The 19,546-nt window shown below is 42.7% G+C and overlaps 1 protein-coding gene across 3 annotated transcripts in view; it reads right to left on the reverse strand.

The window, feature by feature from the left end:
• Positions 1 to 19,546, reverse strand: part of DCLK1 (doublecortin like kinase 1) — a 328,724-nt gene that overhangs the window by 75,957 nt on the left and 233,221 nt on the right. For all 3 annotated transcript variants that reach the window (XM_068526990.1, XM_068526989.1, XM_068526991.1), the window contains exon 6: positions 1,403 to 1,497. In XM_068526990.1, the coding sequence (XP_068383091.1) occupies positions 1,403 to 1,497 (95 nt within the window). The remainder of the gene's footprint in view (positions 1 to 1,402; positions 1,498 to 19,546) is intronic.

The raw sequence follows: 19,546 nt of genomic DNA on the forward strand, positions 1-19,546 counted from the left end.
TGCCAGATTAGACTGTGGCCACGAAGAAGCCATAGTGAAAACACTCAGCTGGAACTGGAGTCGCATTATGGGGTTTTCTATCTGGAAAGAGCCTTTTATTTTGTTTTGTTTTGACTGAAGCCGGGAGAGGATAACAGACTTATCTAAGATAACACAGCCCTTTAGTGGAGGAGCCGGTGCCCAGCTCCAGGCCTCATCCAATAATCAAAACCAGCTGGACCTGATGCCAGGAGGTTCAGTGGAGCAGGGCAGTGCGACCTGCTACGTGGCGGGCCAGCCTCCAAAGGGGACCGGGGGCTGACTCATTCACCCCACCCCCTTAGAGGGTGTGTGGACACAACCTCGGCGGGAGGCTTGCAAAGAGGAGCTTCCCTCTTGGAGGCGGTTTAAATGTATGGAACATAAAAGTCTCATTTTAAAGCACATAGTACAAGAAACGAAATCCATGAATCCAATCTTTGAGTTCAAAAGCTGCCAAAGAGCCCTAGCTTCTTAGAATGTTCAGGAAGCAGCATCCTGAAACCTCCTAGAGCGCACCTCCCTCCGCACCTGGCCTGTGAAATCAGGACAATGAAAGGCCTCCTGTTGCCTCCACTGTACCATGCCCCTCCTCCCCGTCCCACTCCTTTGATTCCTGCCTTGGTCTTACTGGAGAAGACAAACCGCAGAGGTTGTGAGGGGTTCCGAACAGTAGTCCTTCCATCCTGAAAGAAAAGCTAATGCCACCCCCCCCCCCCCCCCGCCTTCCTCAGCATAGAGAAACGAACACTGTTTCCGGTAACTTTTTTGACTTTGGTCTCCAAGCTCAATCAACTTCTCCATTATTACACAGGAAGCTCAAAGATAAATGCAGGTCATGATGAAAGAGAAGGTGCTCCTTGTGGGTTTCATTCACAAAAAACACAGGTCACATGTAACCATCTCTGCAGCACAAACCCTCAGGGGCTCTGGACCACCATCCTTTGCCCTAAAGCAACTCCCACCAGGGCCCGCCCACCTCCAATCCAGGCACTTTTCCTTTTCCTTCTTAAGGAAGGCTGGTGACCAGTGATGATGTCTCTAATGAAACTCATTTCAGCTAAGGAAGCTTACAATCCAGTGCCATTAACGTCTTTGTGCGCTCGAGACAAAAAGAGTGAGGTATTTCAAAGTGAAGCAGCAACTGTCTATTCTTCCTGGAATTAAGATCAGGACAAGTTTACAGGAAAATTCAAAGCCCCGAGTCCTAGCTAAGAGAAACCACAGCCATAATAAGTGACGCAAGGTCGGTCACCTCCTGCCCTCACCTGGTTCTTCCTTAGAGACAAGCAGCGCTATCATGAGAGGGCTATTTGCTGGCACCTGTGCCATCTGCACCGAGACATGGACAGGTCTTAAACAAGGAGCTTGCTCATTTCCTTACCCTCTGCTTCCGCAGGCTTCCAGGGCTGGTGGGTGATGGGCTTGGAGACTTGCCCGAGCGCGGAGTAGAGAGCTGACTACCAGGGGTTCCATTAACTAGAAGCACAGAGAATCACAGAGAGAAAAAGCGGCTTATTAAAGCATTCTCACAACAAATCATCTTCTCAGAACAACAAACAATTAAAGAGGGACATCTGCTAAAATTCCAGATACCTTTTTATCTATAGTCCTGAAAAATAGCTTCTGGGAGAAACCTTCTTCAGAAATTCACTGCTTTTGTTAAGCCGGTGTTGAATATAGCAGCAGGTTACATTAAAAAGAATAATAATGTACTTTGCACAACTTTCCTGATGAATTTATGAATGATGCTCTTAACCGTGCCCACGGAGATTTTAGGCATGCGGTTCTGAGACATTTTCAATGGGCTGCATGCTTCCTTCTTTAGTTTAGCTTCCCAGTACAACCCAGTGAGAGTAAATATTAGCACAGCTCACAAGTGATAGTCCCAGTGACTTGTGAAAAACAGATCACTGTCTTTTTAGAGTTAAGAACTCACTTCTAGAAGTTCCCACATCCACTTGAGCCCTGTACATCCCCCCAGCCTAACTCAGAAGGACCTGCCTCCAGCAAGACAAAGTAACTGGCACAGACACTCAGGAGCTCCTCACAGTTAGTCTGTACTGCTGTCGAAAATAAAAGCTGCTTTTTAATAGGTTTACATCACGGAGGATCAACCTGACTCTCAAGACTTTTAAACATTATCCCTAAAAGGAATCAAAGCCACAGAACTCACGCAAGCCATTCTTTTCTCTGAGTAACAGCACCTCTAAGAGCTGATCAAACACTTAAAGACATGACTCTGTAAAGAGGTATCAGATCGCCACTATTTTGCCTGTAAAAATGTCAACGTTTTTACATGTTTTACGCTCACAGCCAACGAAGTAGGATTAGCAAAGAGACACAAATGTCCGCCGGGGGCGCAAAATAAACACCTTGCCATGAGGGACAGGGATCATGCATTTAACTTACCTTCTATGAGTTCTAACATGGACACAGTCTCAGTGCCTAACCTGACAAGAGCAAGAGGCGAAACCCCTTCTTAGCACTAAGCCCAGCACCGCAGAGGAGGAGGGAAGCGGTTGGATTAGTTAACGACGGCTAAGGCTGCTCCCAGAGCAGGCTGAATGAGATGCAGGATTCCTCAGCAGATGCCTTTTCTGCGTAAGGCTGACGTCTTCCGAGAAGCAGTGGGAGGTGCGGGTTCTGTCTTAGGCTACATCAAAGGTGTCAATTCAGCCTCATGCCAACGCGGAACCACTGCAGCCCCCATCCTACCCCTAACTCCCGGAAGCCGAGTCCTTTCAGGGCTTCACACTGAATCATAATGAAGTGCCTCTGGGGGCAACAAACCCAGTGACTCATCTAAAAAATCAAAATGACGAGAACTCTTCTAAAGCCTGGAGACTACCAGGTAACAGGGGTAATAAGTCGACCCTCACAAAATTCAGTGGTGAGGTACATGTTTGGTGATTTTTCACACACAGTGTTTGCACCAAACCTTAGGGGCCATGGAACTGGGAAGCTCCTTGTTTTCTCATCTTCTCCAAAGACCTTTACCAAATGTCACAGAACTCATGCTGCACTAATTTGTGTGTTGCCTTTGAAATGTATTTGATGACTCCATCTAAAACACACACACCCTTATTTTTTTTGGGGGGGGGGCACATTGAAGTAGGAAGCACTGAGAATGCTTTAATTTGCTTGCATTCTGTGGTCCTGTCTTTGTTGAATGAGCCTGATGCCTGGGCCTCCTGGCACTGCACTGCCCCGCCAGTGCCTCTAATAGGAGGGCTCTGAAACAGGCAAGGACTAAAGAACTGCGGGCAGAGGCAGAATCCACAGCTAATAAGGCATGGGATCCCCTAGGAGTTGACTGGAAAACAGGCTTTGTGAACATGATATTTTCTTTGCCCACTTTCTACACATCACTTTACGTCTTCACATCACTCCTACAGGCTACGCAGATTGGGAAAAAAAGAGCAAATGGGAAAGCAAACACAGTACTCACAGTTTTACTTATGGGACTCTAATCTTACCAAGCCAATGGAACATAAAGAAAAAGAGAAAGTGCACTCCCAGGAGAACAGCCGTAGCAATACTCAGCTTTAAAAAAAAAACAAAACAAAGCAACAACAAAAAGCTTGCGTTTACTAAGTATTCATTACGCGTGCATCTCAGTTTACTGAAGACTTATTTTCTATGGACTAGTTAATGCACTTAAACCTTTTATATGGATATACTGGGTTGGCCAAAAAGTTCGTTCGAGTTTTCTGTAACATCTTACAGGCAAACACGAATGAACTTTTTGGCCAATCCAATATATACACATATATGCATATATACACACACATATTATCTCATTTAACTCTCAGGATAACTCTGTGAGGCAAGCAGCATTATTTTATAGATGAGGAGGCATAAAGATGATAAGCAACTTGACCAGCGAATACAGGGCGGAGGCCAAAATCTCTGCACTCTTCACCACCACTTTCCCTACTGCACCGGCCTTCTAACCTGCAGGGAAATCACACAACTCAACTAGTAATCACAACAGAGTATTCTGAGAGGGCAAGTGCTCCATGTTGCTGTTGGAATCCTAACAACCTATGGGGTTAAGACTGGCCTACACCCTACAGAGAAGGTAAGAGGTAGTGAAGCCAGATCCTAAGGATTAGTAGGAGTTTGCCAGGGGAAGGAGGGTAGGGCACAGTGAGGGAAAGTGTTCCAAGGCAAGAGGACCACCTGTTTCATGGCTGGGCACGGAGGAGGGAGCGAGTATGGTGCTCTGAAGGGACCTAAACAAGTTAGCATAGCAGCCAAGTGGAGTTGGAGGGAAGGACCTTATGAATGAGGATGGAGGAGGTGGCAGGGGTCACATAACTCAGGGTTTTGAAATTCAAGTTAAGGAGTTTGGGTTTTATCCAAAGCGCAATGAGAAGCCATTGGATGATTTTAAGCTGGAACCCAGGGGATCAGATCTGCATTTTAAAAAGCTCTGAAGAGCTCTTACCCTGTCAAGAATGGTTGAGAGGGGAACAATAATGGCAGCAGAGACACCCCTTAGCCGAATGTCCAGGTAGGAGAGACAGGGGCACATTTCAAAGGTCCTGTCGGGGACTTCCCTGGTGGCGCAGTGGTTAAGAATCCGCCTGCCAATGCAGGGGACACGGGTTCGATCCCTGGCCTGGGAAGAACCCACATGCCGCAGAGCAACTAAGCCCGGGTGCCACATTTACTGAGCCTGTGCTCTAGAACCCGCGAGCCACAACTACTAAAGCCTGCACGCCATAACTACTGAAGACTGCGCACCTAGAGCCCGTGCTCCGCAACAAGAGAAGCCACCTCAGTGAGAAGCCCGCTCACCGCATCGAAGAGTAGCCCCTGCTCGCTGCAACTAGAGAAAGCCTGCGCGCAACAATGAAGACCCAACGCAGCCCAAAATAAATAAATAAACAATAAATTAATTTTAAAAAATAAATACATAAATAAAAGGTCCTGCAGTCAGAGAGATGGTGTGGCTCCATCTAGGGTAGTGCAGTGGAGGTGGAGGGAAAAGGAAACGTTCCAGAGAGATTAAAGAGGTAAAGACTATCAGATGTGGTTAATTGATTGATTGAAGAGGATTAAGGCTAGAGGTGCATTGTATGTACCTTAAGAAAGAAAGAACGAAAGAGAGAGACAGAAAGAAAGAGAGAGAGAGAGAGAGAGAGGGAGGGAGAGAGGGAGGGAGGGAGAAAACTTGCGTTGTAGGCTGGTGTAATTTTTCCTGTTGGAGATGAGGAAACAGGTTCAGAGAGGTAACTTGCCCAAAGACGAACAGCTCAAAGGCAGCAGAGCTAGAACTGAGTCTCATTCGCATCTTACTCAAAGAACTGCACACTTTTCCTATGAGTGGCCTGTCCTGGCACCTCAGGAAATGTCAAGGACTCTTGCCCCTGTCTGGAGAGCTGAGGATGTGTAGGTTTCTCTCTCACTGGGGCACTCGAACCCACCTCCTTTATTGACAGCCACTAGGCTCACAGCTTCTACTTGTGTTGCCACCTCTCTGGAGAAATGAAGTTCGAGTTCCAAAAAGTCATCTACAATCAAACATTTTTCGAACACGATCTGCTTTTAAGTTGGGAACGACTGCACTCTTAAGGTCAGAGTTCTGTTCAGACTCTTCCTCTTGGCCACCTAAGAAGCATCCTCTTGGCAACTTCTTAAAATGGTTCTTGACCTCCAGAAAACATCACACACCTTATGGTTGGATCACTGCTGGAATAATTAATTTCATTTCATAAGTAAGTTTGACACACGTACTGAGTTCAGTTGTGTTTTAATCCTGTAATACCAGAAGTCCCTGAGTGCCAGTAAAAAAGGGCTTTGTCACTTATTTAATAGAACTCATTAAAATTCAACTAACAAACGGTGTTATTTTACAGAGGCCTGTATTAACTAATTCTTTATTTTGAATGGGAAAAATTCAACTTCATATGGTTGTTTTTAAATGGCCAAGCAGGTCTAACAATTAGTTATCTCAATCGAAGTCACTAACATCTGAATTACTAAAGTACTCATCAGATCCACTGCCTTATATCCAGTTCTGGTTTCCTTTGCTCAGATCTGTCTGGGCACATTTTAAACCCTGTATACTTCGCTCTGCTTGCTACCTCCTGAATGAGAAGTGCTAAACCTTAGGCTGGCTTATTCTCATATCCCGTGATGATCAATTATATAACCAGCCACCAAAGAGCTGTGGAAGAAATCTGTGGGGCTGACTTCTACCATCTTTAGTCCATGCCCCTCTCAGGGGCACCTAAGCCTATCAGGGACACTATAAGCTTGAATCTGTCACAGCACATCACTCCCCATGAAAGATCCGACCTCACCTCATCCTTCATCATTTCAGATGGATGACCCTACTCTACTCATTGGAGCCATGAATTCAGGATTCTGTAATCAACCAGTCAGCACTCACAGCGTGAACTTACCATGTGCCTGACTCTGTCTAGTGTTCCCTGTCTCCCGAAACTTACAATTGAATATGAAAGTTACTAAAAAAATTCTAGAATTGGGAAATACTTGGCTTCCTTGTTAGAATTCATTGCTTCTTTTAAATGACTCTAAGCTCATGTGTATGTTATGTTAGCAAACCCTTTGTGAATTTAAAGGGTTTCTTCCCTTTACAGTTTCGTTGGTAACAGGCTCAGACAGCAAGTGAAAACTAAATGTTTAAATGCCTCAAACTGGTCCCAAAGTTAGAACAATCTCTACGCAAGACTATCTCATTACAAGGTGACTAACCTTTTGGACTTGAAAACCGATCTTGCTGTTTCCCTATCTGCTTTTTGCACTTAAGATGGCTCATTTATTTATGCCACTGCACTTGCAGGCAGGGGAGGAGGGATCGTGTTTGCATGTCTATGGGTCTATGTATCCGTCTGTGTGTTCAGGGGGTGGTGATTCAGGCATGCTGCCCAGGAGATCTGGCTGCTTGCCCTAGACTTTCCCTCTCTCCCTGATCGTGGAGGAGGCTGTAGATACTCTAAAATATGTTTTCCCAGCCCTTGTCCATTGCCTGCCACATTACTGAGAAGAAAACAAAAAAGAAAAAAAGCAGATGGAGTCAACTGAGGCAAAGAGAAAATAGACAAGCGTCTAATGGGTGGGGGAACTCTTGAGAATAAATGCTTTTTTCCTAATTTTATCTTCATAGGTGCTCACCTCATAGGAGAGATGGAGCCCTAATTCTCTCCATTTGTCTGCATTCTCTTAAACTGAGACAATGGGTCCAATTCAAAGGGACTATCTTATCTATTGAGAACAATGGCAAGTGGGGAGGTCAAGAGAAAATAGTGGGGATGGAGAAAGGAACATGGCTCTATGAATTAATTATTTAATAAATATTTACAAAAAGGCCCTTGAACCTCAGGAAGTCTAAGCAACTTGAAAAGATCCTATTGTTCCTCAATTCACTCATCTGGTCAACATTTACTTAGTAGTGACCATGAACTTGAAGGCACTGTAGGATGTGTAAAGAACACATGCCCTCAGAAACCATATGACTTGGGAGGGTAATACAGTATGTCACCTGTAGCCCAGGAGCCAAATCAACTGTCACAGGTCTGGGGAGGTGGGAAAGACCCTCACAGAGGTCGGCAGGGCCAACCTGGTTGTGTGCGCTTTTGACCAGAAGTGACAGAGGAAGGCTTCTAGAAAGTGATAGGAATAAAGGTACGAGGCGGAAAAGTCCAAGGAGTATCTGGTGGAAATTTAAGTTGGTTTATACGCTGGAGCACAAGTCCAGAGAAGACATGCGAGATACACCTGGAAAGGGAGACTGTAGCCAAATCAAGACAGTTCTTCATCTGAGAATAGAGTTCGGACTTTATTTAACAGACGGTAAGTAACGGCAACAAGTCTGACATCAGTGCGCAGGGCAGATGTAAGGGGCAGAGGGCAAAGACAGGGAGGAGGCCAGCTAGCAAGTGGTTTCTGCAGCTGTGAGAACGCGGAGTCCTAGGACAGCAGAGGAAGAGCCACGAAGACTGGTGACCAACGAAACGTGGAAGAGGAGGGGGAAAAGGAGTCAAAGACGATTTCAGGGTAAAAGGAAAGAGATCTCTAATTCAACAATAAAACAGAATCATCTGGAGTCCTCTGATTTAAAATTATGAAAATGTGTCAGCTGGGATCCCAGAATACGCCGTGGGTATTACGAGGGAATTAGGCACTTAAGGAACCAAGGATCAGGGTGGATGAGGGTCCTGGGACTGACCGGCTCTGGGTACTTTGCCCACACCCTACCAGGTACTCATTGCAGGGCAGCCTCCCCTTGGAGTTTAGCCTGGGAGTCAGCCCCGGGGCAGTCCCATAATGACCCCCTGGGAAAACATGCCCCCTGAAATGGACCTTCCACAGGTCACCAGTGGTGTCCTCGCTGCCAAATCCTATGACCTAGCTCCAGTTCTCATGACCTCCCTTCAGTTTTCATGCTACTTGCCCTCTTAACATTTCTGGCCTCTTCCTCCATCTCAAAACTTTCTGCCCCTTTGACTTCCGTTACTGCATTCTCATTGTCCCCTTGTCTCTGCTGATGTGCGTTTTTTTTTTTTTTTTTTTTTGCAAGATAGACGAATGAGTTTTTTTTTTACATCTTTATTCGAGTATAATTGCTTTACGATGTTGTCTTATTTTCTGATGTATAACAAAGTAAATCAGCTATATGTATACATATATCCCCGTATCCCCTCTCTCTTGCATCTCCCTACCTCCCACCCTCCCTATCCCACCTCCTCTAGGTGGTTACAAAGCACCGAGCTGATCTCCCTGTGCTCTGCAGCTGCTTCCCACTAGCTATCTATTTTACATTGGGTAGTGTATATATGTCCATGCCACTCTCTCACTTCATCCCAGCTTCCCCTTCCCCTTCCCCCTGTCCTCAAGTACATTCTCTGTGTCTGCATCTTTATTCCTGTCCTGCCCCTAGGTTCTCCAGAACCTTTATTTTTATTTTTTAGATTCCATATATATGTGTTAGCATATGGTATTTGTTTTTCTCTTTCTGACTTACTTCACTCTGTATGACAGATTCGAGGTCCATCCACCTCACTACAAATAACTCAGTTTCATTTCTTTTTATGGCTGAGTAATATTCCATTGTATATATGTGCCACATCTTCTTTATCCATTCATCTGTTGATGGACATTTAGGTTGCTTCCATGTCCTGGCTATTGTAAATAGAGCTGCAATGAACATTGTGGTATGCAACTCTTATTGAATTATGGTTTTCTCAGGATATATGCCCAGTAGTGGGATTGCTGGGTCATATGGTAGTTCTATTTTTAGTTTTTTAAGTACCCTCCATACTGTTCTCCATAGTGGCTGTATCAATTTCCATTCCCACCAACAGTGCAAGAGGGTTCCCTTTTCTCCACACCCTCTCCAGCATTTATTGTTTGTAGATTTTTTGACGATGGCCATTCTGACCAGTGTGAGGTGATACCTCATTGTAGTTTTGATTTGCATTTCTCTAATGATTAGTGATGTTGAGCATCCTTTCATGTGTTTGCTGGCAATCTGTATATCTTCTTTGGAGAAATGTCTATTTAGGTCTTCTGCCCATTTTTGGATTGGGTTGTTTGTTTTTATAATATTGAGCTGCCTGAGCTGCTTGTATATTTTGGAGATTAACCTGAGTCAGTTCCTTCGCTGGCAAATATTTTCTCCCATTCTGAGACTTGTCTTTTCGTTGTGTTTATGGTTTCCTTTGCTCTGCAAAAGCTTTTAAGTTTCATTAGGTCCCATTTGTTTATTTTTGTTTTTATTTCCATTTCTCTAAGAGGTGGGTCAAAAAGGATCTTGCTGTGATTTATGTCATAGAGTGTTCAGCCTATGTTTTCCTCTAAGAGTTTTCTAGTGTCTGGCCTTACATTTAGGTCTTTAAGCCATTGTGAGTTTATTTTTGTATACAGCGTTAGGGAATGTTCTAATTTCATTCTTTTACCTGTAGCTGTCCAGTTTTCCCAGCACCACTTATTGAAGAGGCTGTCTTTTCTCCATTGTGTATTCTTGCCTCCTTTATCAAAGATAAGGTGACCATATGTGAGTGGGTTTATCTCTGGGCTTTCTATACTGTTCCATTGATCTATATTTCTGTTTTTGTGCCAGTACCATACTGTTATCATTACTGTAGCTTTGTAGTATAGTCTGAAGTCAGGTAGCCTGATTCCTCCAGCTCAGTTTTTCTTTCTCAAGATTGCTTTGGCTATTCTGGGTCTTTTGTGTTTCCCTACAAATTGTGAAATTTTTTGTTCTAGTTCTGCAAAAAATGCCATTGGTAGTTTGATAGGGATTGCACTGAATCTGTAGATTGCTTTGGGTAGTAGAGTCATTTTCACAATGTTGATTCTTCCAATCCAAGGATATGGTATATCTCTCCATCTATTTGTGTTGTCTTTAATTTCTTTCATCAGTCTTATAGTTTTATGCATACAGATCTTTTGTCCCCTTAGGTAGGTTTATTCCTAGGTATTTTATTCTTTTTGTTGCCATGGTAAATGGAAGTGTTTCCTTAATTTCTCTTTCAGATTTTTCATCATTAGTGTATAGGAATGCAAGAGATTTCTGTGCATTAATTTTGTATCCTGCTACTTTAGCAGATTCATTGATTAGCTCCAGTAGTTTTCTGGTAGCATCTTTAGGATTCTCTATGTATGGTATCACGTCATCTGCAAACAGTGACAGCTTTACTGCTTCTTTTCCGATTTGGATTCCTTTTATTTTTTATTTATTTATTTTATTCCTTTATTCCTTTTTTCTTTTCTGATTGCTGTGGGTAAAACTTCCAAAACTACGTTGAATATTAGTGGTGAGAGTGGACAACCTTGTCTTGTTCCTGATCTTAGAGGAAATGGTTTCAGTTTTTCACCATTGAGAACAATGTTGGCTGTGGCTTTGTCATATATGGCCTTTATTATGTTGAGGTAAGTTCCCTCTACTCCTACTTTCTGGAGGGTTTTTATCATAAATGGGTGTTGAATTTTGTCAAAAGCTTTTTCTGCACCTATTGAGATGATCATATGGTTTTTCTCCTTCAATTTGTTAATATGGTGTATCACGTTGATTGATTTGCGTATATTGAAGAATCCTTGCATTCCTGGGAAAAACCCCACTTGATCATGGTGTATAATCCTTTTAATGTGCTGTTGGATTCTGTTTGCTAGTATTTTGTTGAGGATTTTTGCATCTATGTTCATCAGTGATATTGGCCTGCAGTTTTTTTTCTTTGTGACATCTTTGTCTGGTTTTGGTATCAGGGTGATGGTCGCCTCGTAGAATGAGTTTGGGAGTGTTCCTCCCTCTGCTATATTTTGGAGTTTGAGAAGGATGGGTGTTAGCTATTCTCTAAATGTTTGATAGAATTCGCCTGTGAAGCCATCTGGTCCTGGGCTTTTGTTTGCTGGAAGATTTTTAATCACAGTTTCAATTTCAGTGTTTGTGATTGGTCTGTTTGTATTTTCTATTTCTTCCTGGTTCAGTCTTCCAGGTTGTTCATTTTATTGGCATATAGTTGCTTGTAGTAATCTCTCATGATCCTTTGTATTTCTACAGTGTCAGTTGTTACTTCTACTTTTTCATTTCTAATTCTGTTGATTTGAGTCTTCTCCCTTTTTTTCTTGATGAGTCTGGCTAATGGTTTATCAATTTTGTTTATCTTCTCAAAGAACCAGCTTTTAGTTTTACTGACCTTTGCTACACTGTTCCCTTCATTTCTTTTTCATTTATTTCTAATCTGATCTTTATGATTTCTTTCCTTCTGCTAACTTTGGGTTTTTTCTGTTCTTCTTTCTCTAATTGCTTTAGGTGTAAGGTTAGGTTGTTTGAGATTTTTCTTGTTTCTTGAGGTAGGACTGTATTGCTATAAACTTCCCTCTTAGAACTGCTTTTGCTGCATCCTATAGGTTTTGGGTCATCATGTTTTCATTGTCATTTGTTTCTAATGACAAATGTCCTCTTTGATTTCTTCAGTGATCTCTTGGTTATTTAATAGAATATTGTTTAGCCTCCATGTGTTTGTGTTTTGTTTTTTTTTTTTCCCTGTAATTGATTTCTAATCTCATAGCATTGTGGTCAGAAAAGATGCCTGATACGATTTCAATTTTCTTAAATTTATGAAGGCTTGATTTGTGCCCCAAGATATGATCTATCCTGGAGAATGTTCCATGAGCACTTGAGAAGAAAGTGTATTCTGTTGTTTTTGGATGGAATGTCCTATACATATCAATTAAGTCCATCTTGTTTAATGTATCATTTAAAGCTTGTGTTTCCTTATTTATTTTCATTTTGGATGATCTGTCCATTGGTGAAAGTGGGGTGTTACAGTCCCCTACTATTATTGTGTTACTGTCAATTTCCACTTTTATGGCTGTTAGCATTTGCCTTATGTATTGAGGTGCTCCTATTTTGGGCGCATAAATATTTACAATTGTTATATCTTTTTCTTGGATTGATCCCTTGATCATTATGTAGTGTCCTTCTTTGTCTCTTGTAATAGTCTTTATTTTAAAGCCTGTTTTGTCTGATATGAGAATTGCTACTCCAGCTTTCTTTTGATTGCCATTTGCATGGAATATCTTTTTCCATCCCCTCACTTTCAGTCTGTATGTGTCCCTAGGTCTGAAGTGGGTTTCTTGTAGACAGCATATATATGGATCTTGTTTTTGTATCCATTCAGTAAGCCTGTGTCTTTTGGAGAATTTAATCAATTCACATTTAAGGTTATTATCGATATGTATGTTACTATTACCATTTTAATTGTTTTGGGTTTGTTTTTGTAGGTCCTTTTCTTCTCTTGTGTTTCCTGCCTAGAGAAATTCCTTTAGCATTTGTTGTAAAGCTGGTTTGGTGTTGCTGAATTCTCTTAACTTCTGCTTGTCTGTAAAGGTTTTAATTTCTCCGTTGAATCTGAATGAGATCCTTGCTGGGTAGAGTAATCTTGGTTGGAGGTTTTTCCCCTTCATCACTTTAAATATGTCCTGCCACCCCCTTCCGGCTTGCAGAATTTCTGCTGAAAGATCAGCTGTTAACCTTATGGGGATTCCCTTGCATGTCATTTGTTACTTTTCCCTTGCTGCTTTTAATATTTTTTCTTTGTATTTAATTTTTGGTTGAATTTGTATTTAATTTAGCTTAATTAATATGTGTCTTGGCCTGTTTCTCCTTGGATTTATCCTGTATGGGACTCTCTGTGTTTCCTGGACTTGATTGACTATTTCCTTTCCCATGTTAGGGAAGTTTTCAACTATAATCTCTTCAAATATTTTCTCAGTCCCTTTCTTTTTGTCTTCTTCTTCTGGGACCCCTATAATTTGAATGTTGGTGCATTTAATGTTGTCCCCAAGGTCTCTGAGACTGTCCTCAATTCTTTTGATTCTTTTTTCTTTATTCTGCTCTGCGGTAGTTATTTCCACTATTTTTTCTTCCAGGTCACTTATCCATTCTTCTGCCTCAGTTATTCTGTAATTGATTCCTTCTAGAGAATTTTAAATTTCATTTATTGTGTTATTCATCATTGTTTGTTTGCTCTTTGGTTCTTTTAGGTCCTTGTTAAACGTTTCTTGTATTTTCTCCATTCTATTTCCACGATTTTGGATCATCTTAACTACCATTACTCTGAATTCTTTGTCAGGTAGACTGCCTATTTCCTCTTCATTTGTTTGGTCTGGTGGGTTTTTACCTTGCTTCTTCATCTGCTGCATATTTCTCTGTCTTCTCATTTTGTTTAAGTTACTGTGTTTGGGGTCTCCTTTTCACAGGATGCAGGTGTGTAGTTCCCATTGTTTTTGGTGTCTGCCCCCAGTGGGTGAGCTTGGTTCAGCGGCTTGTGTAGGCTTCCTGGTGGAGGGGACTGGTGCCTGTGTTCCGGTGGGTGGGGCTGGATCTTGTCTTTCTAGTGGGCAGGGCTGTGTCTGGTGGTGTATTTTGGGGTGTCTGTAAACTTAGTATGATTTTAGGCAGTCTCTCTGCTAATGGGTGGGGTTGTATTCCTGTCTTGCTAGTTGATTGGCATGGGGCGTCCAGCACTGGAGCTTGCTGGCCGTTGGGTGGAGCTGGGTCTTAGCATTGAGATGGAGATCTCTGGGAGAGCTCTCACCAACTGATATTATGTGGGGCTGGGAGGTCTCTGGTGGTCCACTGTCCTGAACTCAGCTCTCCCACCTCAGAGGGTCAGGCCTGACACCAGACCAGAGCATCAAGACCCTGTCAGCCACACAGCTCAGAAGAAAAGGGAGAAAAAAAGAAGGAAAAAATAATAATAATAAATTTTAAAAATTATTAAAATAAAAAATTAAAAAAATAATAAGAAGAAGAAAGAAGATAGCAACCAAACCAATAAACAAAGCCACCAAGGATAACAAGTGCTAAAAACTATACTAAGATAAACGTAAAAATCAGAAAGAAATCAGTCACGGACAGCAAACCCCAAGTCTACAGCTGCTCCCAAAGTCCACCTCCTCAATTTTAGGATGATTTGTTGTCTATTCAGGTATTCCAGAGATGCAGGGTACATCAAGCTGATTGTGGAGATTTAATCCACTGCTCCTGAGGCTGCTGGGAGAGATTTCCCTTTCTCTTCTTTGTTCGCACAGCTCCCGGGGTTCAGCTTTGGATTTGGCCCCGTCTCTGCATGTAGGTCGCCTGAGGGCATCTGTTCTTTGCTCATACAGGACGGGGTTAAAGCAGCGGCTGATTAGGGGGCTCTGGCTCACTCATGCCGGGGGAGGGAGGGGTACAGTAGTTATAATTGGAATGCTGGGTGAGGCTGTGGCGGCAGAGGCCAGTGTGTGTTCAGCCTGAGGCGTGCCGTGTGTTCTCCCAGGGAACTTGTCCTTGGATCAGGGGAGCCTGGCAGTGGCATGTTGCACAGTCTCCCCAGGGGATGTGGAGAGTGACCTGTGCTTGCACACAGGATTCTTGGTGGCTGCAGCAGCAGAGTTAGCGTTTCATGCCTATCTCTGGGTTCCGAGCTGATAGCTGTGGCTGGCGCCCGCCTCTGGAGCTCATTTAGGTGGTGCTCTGCCTTCTGCAGGCAGACAGGGGAAGAATCCCCTCTCCTCGCGCACCCCGAAACAATGGTCTCTTGCCTCTTAGGCAGTTCCAGACTTTTTCCCGGACTCCCTCCTGGCTAGCTGTGGTGCACTAGCCCCCTTCAGGCTGTGTCTACGCAGCCAACCCCAGTCCTCTCCCTGGGATCCGACCTCCGAAGCCTGAGCCTCAGCTCCCAGCCCCCACCTGCCCCAGCGGGTGATTAGACAAGCCCCTTGGGCTGGTGAGTGCTGGTCGGCACCGATCCTCTGTGCAGGAATCTCTCCGCTTTGCCCTCCACACCCCTGTTGCTGCGCTCTCCTCCATGGCTCCGAAGCATTCCCCCCTGCCCACCCCACGTCTCCACCAGTGAAGGGGCTTCCTAGTGTGTGGAAACTTTTCCTCCTTCACAGCTCCCTCCCAGAGGTGCAGGTCCCGTCCCTATTCTTTTGTCTCTGTTTTTTCTTTTTCTTTTTGCCCTACCCAGGTACGTGGGGATTTTCTTGCCTTTTGGGAAGACTGAGGTCTTCTGCCAGCGTTCAGTAGGTGTTCTGTAGGAGTTGTTCCACATGTAGATGTATATCTGATGTCTTTGTGGGGAGGAAGGTGATCTCCATGTCTTACTCCTCCGCCATCTTGAAGGTCCTCCTGATGTACTCTTATAACTGCAGATGTTCCCCATGGTTCCATTTTCATCCTTATCCTTACAAATCTCTCCTTGGGTTGAGGAGAGAGGAATTTTACATTTCTATTATTTAAATCACTACTATATGCCAGGGTCTCTCAAATACATATTGTCAGCTCACATCTGACTTACACAGCGTTCCTTACGACTTGCCCACTGATGCTTCCGAAACATCTCACATGGGACAGGTCTAAAATGGGACCCATCCCTACCTCTCCTCCTCGCTTGGCAAACCTGCTCCTCATCTCTGATGCCTCTCTCTTCCTCTGGCCTCATATCCAGTGAAATTCCTGGTTTCATTTCCCTTTTGAAGTCTCCCCCATTTTAAGCATTGTTGTTTAAATTCTGTCCTAACAATTCTTTCCAAAATGACTTCATGGAGCCTTCCTGGCTCTTGGCTCTTCACGTGTAGCCAGCCTCTCTACCACTGTACCATTGTTTCCAAAATTCAGATAAAAATCAAATCATGGCCTTACTAAAAATCCCTTTTCACCCCCTAATACCTACAACAAAATTATGCCTTCATGGCCCTGTGCAATCTCAGCGCACCCAACTAGGCTACCACCATCTTTTCCCTTTCCTGTAATTCTACCATTCATTTTTATTGGACTAGCCACTGCTCCTTAAACATGCCATATACTTCCATGCCTTTGTGCCTTAACTCTCATTGTTTTCTCAGGTGCTGATGTCCTCCTGGCCCTTCTCCTGGCAAGATCCTTCATGTCCCGATTTATAAGTCTTTTTTCTCTGACCCTATTAATGAGATTTAGCCCCTTCTTTCTCTGGGCTGTCATAGCCCTTACGACACTATCATAGTGCTATATATGTTTGTTTCCCAACTTGAAGACAAGAACTGCGGTGTAATCATCTTTGTATCCTTACAAACTAATACAAGCCTGGCGCACAGTAGATGCTCAGGAAATATTTATTTCATTAACACGGAGCATTAGCAGTGAGGACATTACAACAGGAGTTGACACAGAGTGCTGCCCCCACAAAGACGGTGGGTTAAGATAACGGTTCAAAGTTTGAAAGAGTATCTTTGGAAATACTCACCTGCTGAGACTGAGCGCTAGGGGCAGTGGATGGGTACAGGGAAAGAGAATGGAAGGAGGATTCAGCATTATATGCAGCAAAAAGTTCTAAAAACACAGGGAATGAATAACCAGCCCTCTTGATTTTCTTGGTGCATTTTGTTTTCAACAATTCTCTTGGAATGCCAAAGCAGAAAAGATCCTCTATAGAAAATACATGGCTGAAATCGCTACACTAAAGGAAAAAGACTGAGCTAAAAAATTAATAGCTAGCAATCTGCCTTTGAAGGTGTTTGACGTAAATTTTAACAATTGACAAATTGGACCAGTAAGCTGATTAAAATTCTCTTTGCTTCTCCAGCTTTGATTCTTATCTGCATATGTTGCATAAAATATTTTTATATAACTGTAAAAAAGTAAACTTTGACTAGGATAAATAGAAAGACTTCAGGATTTCAAGAGTCACATACAAGTAAGTTTTAAGCCTGGGAAATACGGAATGATGCTTCTGTCATGGTAGAAGGTCATTAACTAAGGCATCCAGATTTCCCTCTTTCAAATGTTCACTCTTGCAACTCTCACATCACTAGTCCATGGTGGGTTCTCAATGCATATTGAATGAATGAATGGTTGTTGCTATGAGTGCTTCTACCTTAGACTATAAGCTTCTGGAGGGCAAGAAAGTGCATCAGCTCATGCTTGGATTGATGAACGTAAGGCACCCACGGGGCACTCCGTTATGTTTGTCATGGCTTGTGTAGATAGAGATTCTAAACAGAAGGAGTCACTCTACAAAAAAAAAAAACAACTGGCCGTCCATCTAAATGGGACCAAAACTAAAACAAACAAACAAACCCATGTTTTTCTAAGGAATCCAAGAAGAGGTCAAAATTTTGAAATCTCTACGTTTTTAAGGAGGACTACAGTAATGAAAATTCAAGATAGGTAAATGTGGGTTTCTTATGCTTTTAATATTAAGAAAACAATATAAAGTAAAACGAAACCTTATCCATTCTTACTGAAATTGAATGAGTGCACAGAATACTCTTATTTGGGGAGATACTTTGTTATAACTTCCCTATGCAGATAAAGGAATTTGTTGAAAAGAAATTCACTTTTAAATTACACATTTTATGAGATGTCTGTGTTCCAAAGACAGACACATGAATAAAGATTCAACCCACATTAAACTCTCTTTATGATGCTCTTACGTATTCTTGTTCCTTTAAGAAGCTAAAACCCGTTTTCCCCATTTCTTAGTGATACCTCATTCAATGTCTCCGCACACAATTGTCTGGGGGCTCCTTATTCGTCTTTTGTTATTAAGACTTCTGGTTTCTTTTCTTCTAGCTCCAATTTGCCTTCTTTGGACCCTTGCTGTTACAGAGACTAATAATAATTCAACAGCTATGTGAATTATGTTATCTATAAATTATGTAGGGGGCTTGAACTGTGTGCTTCTTGAGCGAAGGGGCTGTTTCTTTCATCTCTGCATTATTGGCGCCTAGCAAGTGCCTGACACTAGCAGGCCTGAACTGGATATTTCTGAATGTCTAAATGAATACCTTACATTAATAAAACACCTCTAACTTCTTCTAGTCCCAGGAAGAGAAATGAGTAAGGAGCAAAGACAAGATTTACCAAGGATTCTCATTCTTATTCTAAGACTGACTTACAAAGGAAAGTTTCTGTCTACCACTGACATACATCCTGAAGTCAGGGTGAATCATTTCACCCCCCAGAATGCTGGTGTCTGGGACTAACACTTAGGCTTCTGCTGCAAAGGGTTATGATGTTGTAAATTTCAATCTTAAACTAGGTACTGTATCGGTTATTTCCTTAAGATCAAAATTTTAATAAGCAGACGTGAAGAAGCAGGTATTGAGAATGGCCAGCCTGCTGTATGCAGAGCACTGGAAGCGCCACGTGCCAGCTCTGAGTTGCCACCATTAACTCTGTGACTCTGGGCCAAGCAGTACCCCCAGCTCTACACCTGCTTCCTCATTTAAAAATTAGAGTATATGATTATATAACAAAGAATAATGTCTTGTCTTGCTTGTTGTTGGGAGATTGTTGGGAGGATCAAAATAGATCAAAGAGATAAAAGTTCTATGTAAACTCTGACGTTTCATTTAAATGTAAGCCAACAATATGACCAGAAACAACATGGGAACCTACAAATCTTAACTCTATACGATGCTCCAATCTCCATATCATGCAGGAAGATGAATATTGGAAGTAGAACTTTTAAAACTGAAGGAGAAATCATTTCAAACTTTAGGTTCTTGTGTAAGGGGGAAAAACAAAGATTACTTAATGTTAAAAAGTCAGGTTCATGGTGGAATGGGGTTTGGGACAACATCAATGTTTAAGGAGTATTAAAGGAAAATTGTTCACATTCCAGTCCTACGATTTATGGAAAACACTGAATAGGTTATTTTCAGAAAATTCGGATACAGTCAATATAGAGATAATTCACTGCTCCTTTCCACGGTTTCAAGAGACAAACCTGAGTAGAGACAGGAATCTTAGGCTAGTTCATTGGAGGGGGCCAAGGCAGGTGATCCCCTGACATCCAGCATCTACACTGGCCCCGAAAAGATACGTAAACACCACTGGACTTCCTAAACCCTGTGTTTAGATCCCGGGGAAAAGGAGTGATCTTGGGGTCCCTGGCGTAATCCACTCACTTGCGACTGGGTATTGCTGCTCTATAAACCCTCTCTAAATTAGAATCATCCAGAGGAAGGTGGGAAGATTTGATAGCAAGTCAGAATCAAGAGACAGTCATCACAT

The sequence above is a fragment of the Eschrichtius robustus genome, chromosome 18 (genome assembly GCF_028021215.1).
Source record: "Eschrichtius robustus isolate mEscRob2 chromosome 18, mEscRob2.pri, whole genome shotgun sequence".
NCBI lineage: Eukaryota > Metazoa > Chordata > Mammalia > Artiodactyla > Eschrichtiidae > Eschrichtius > Eschrichtius robustus.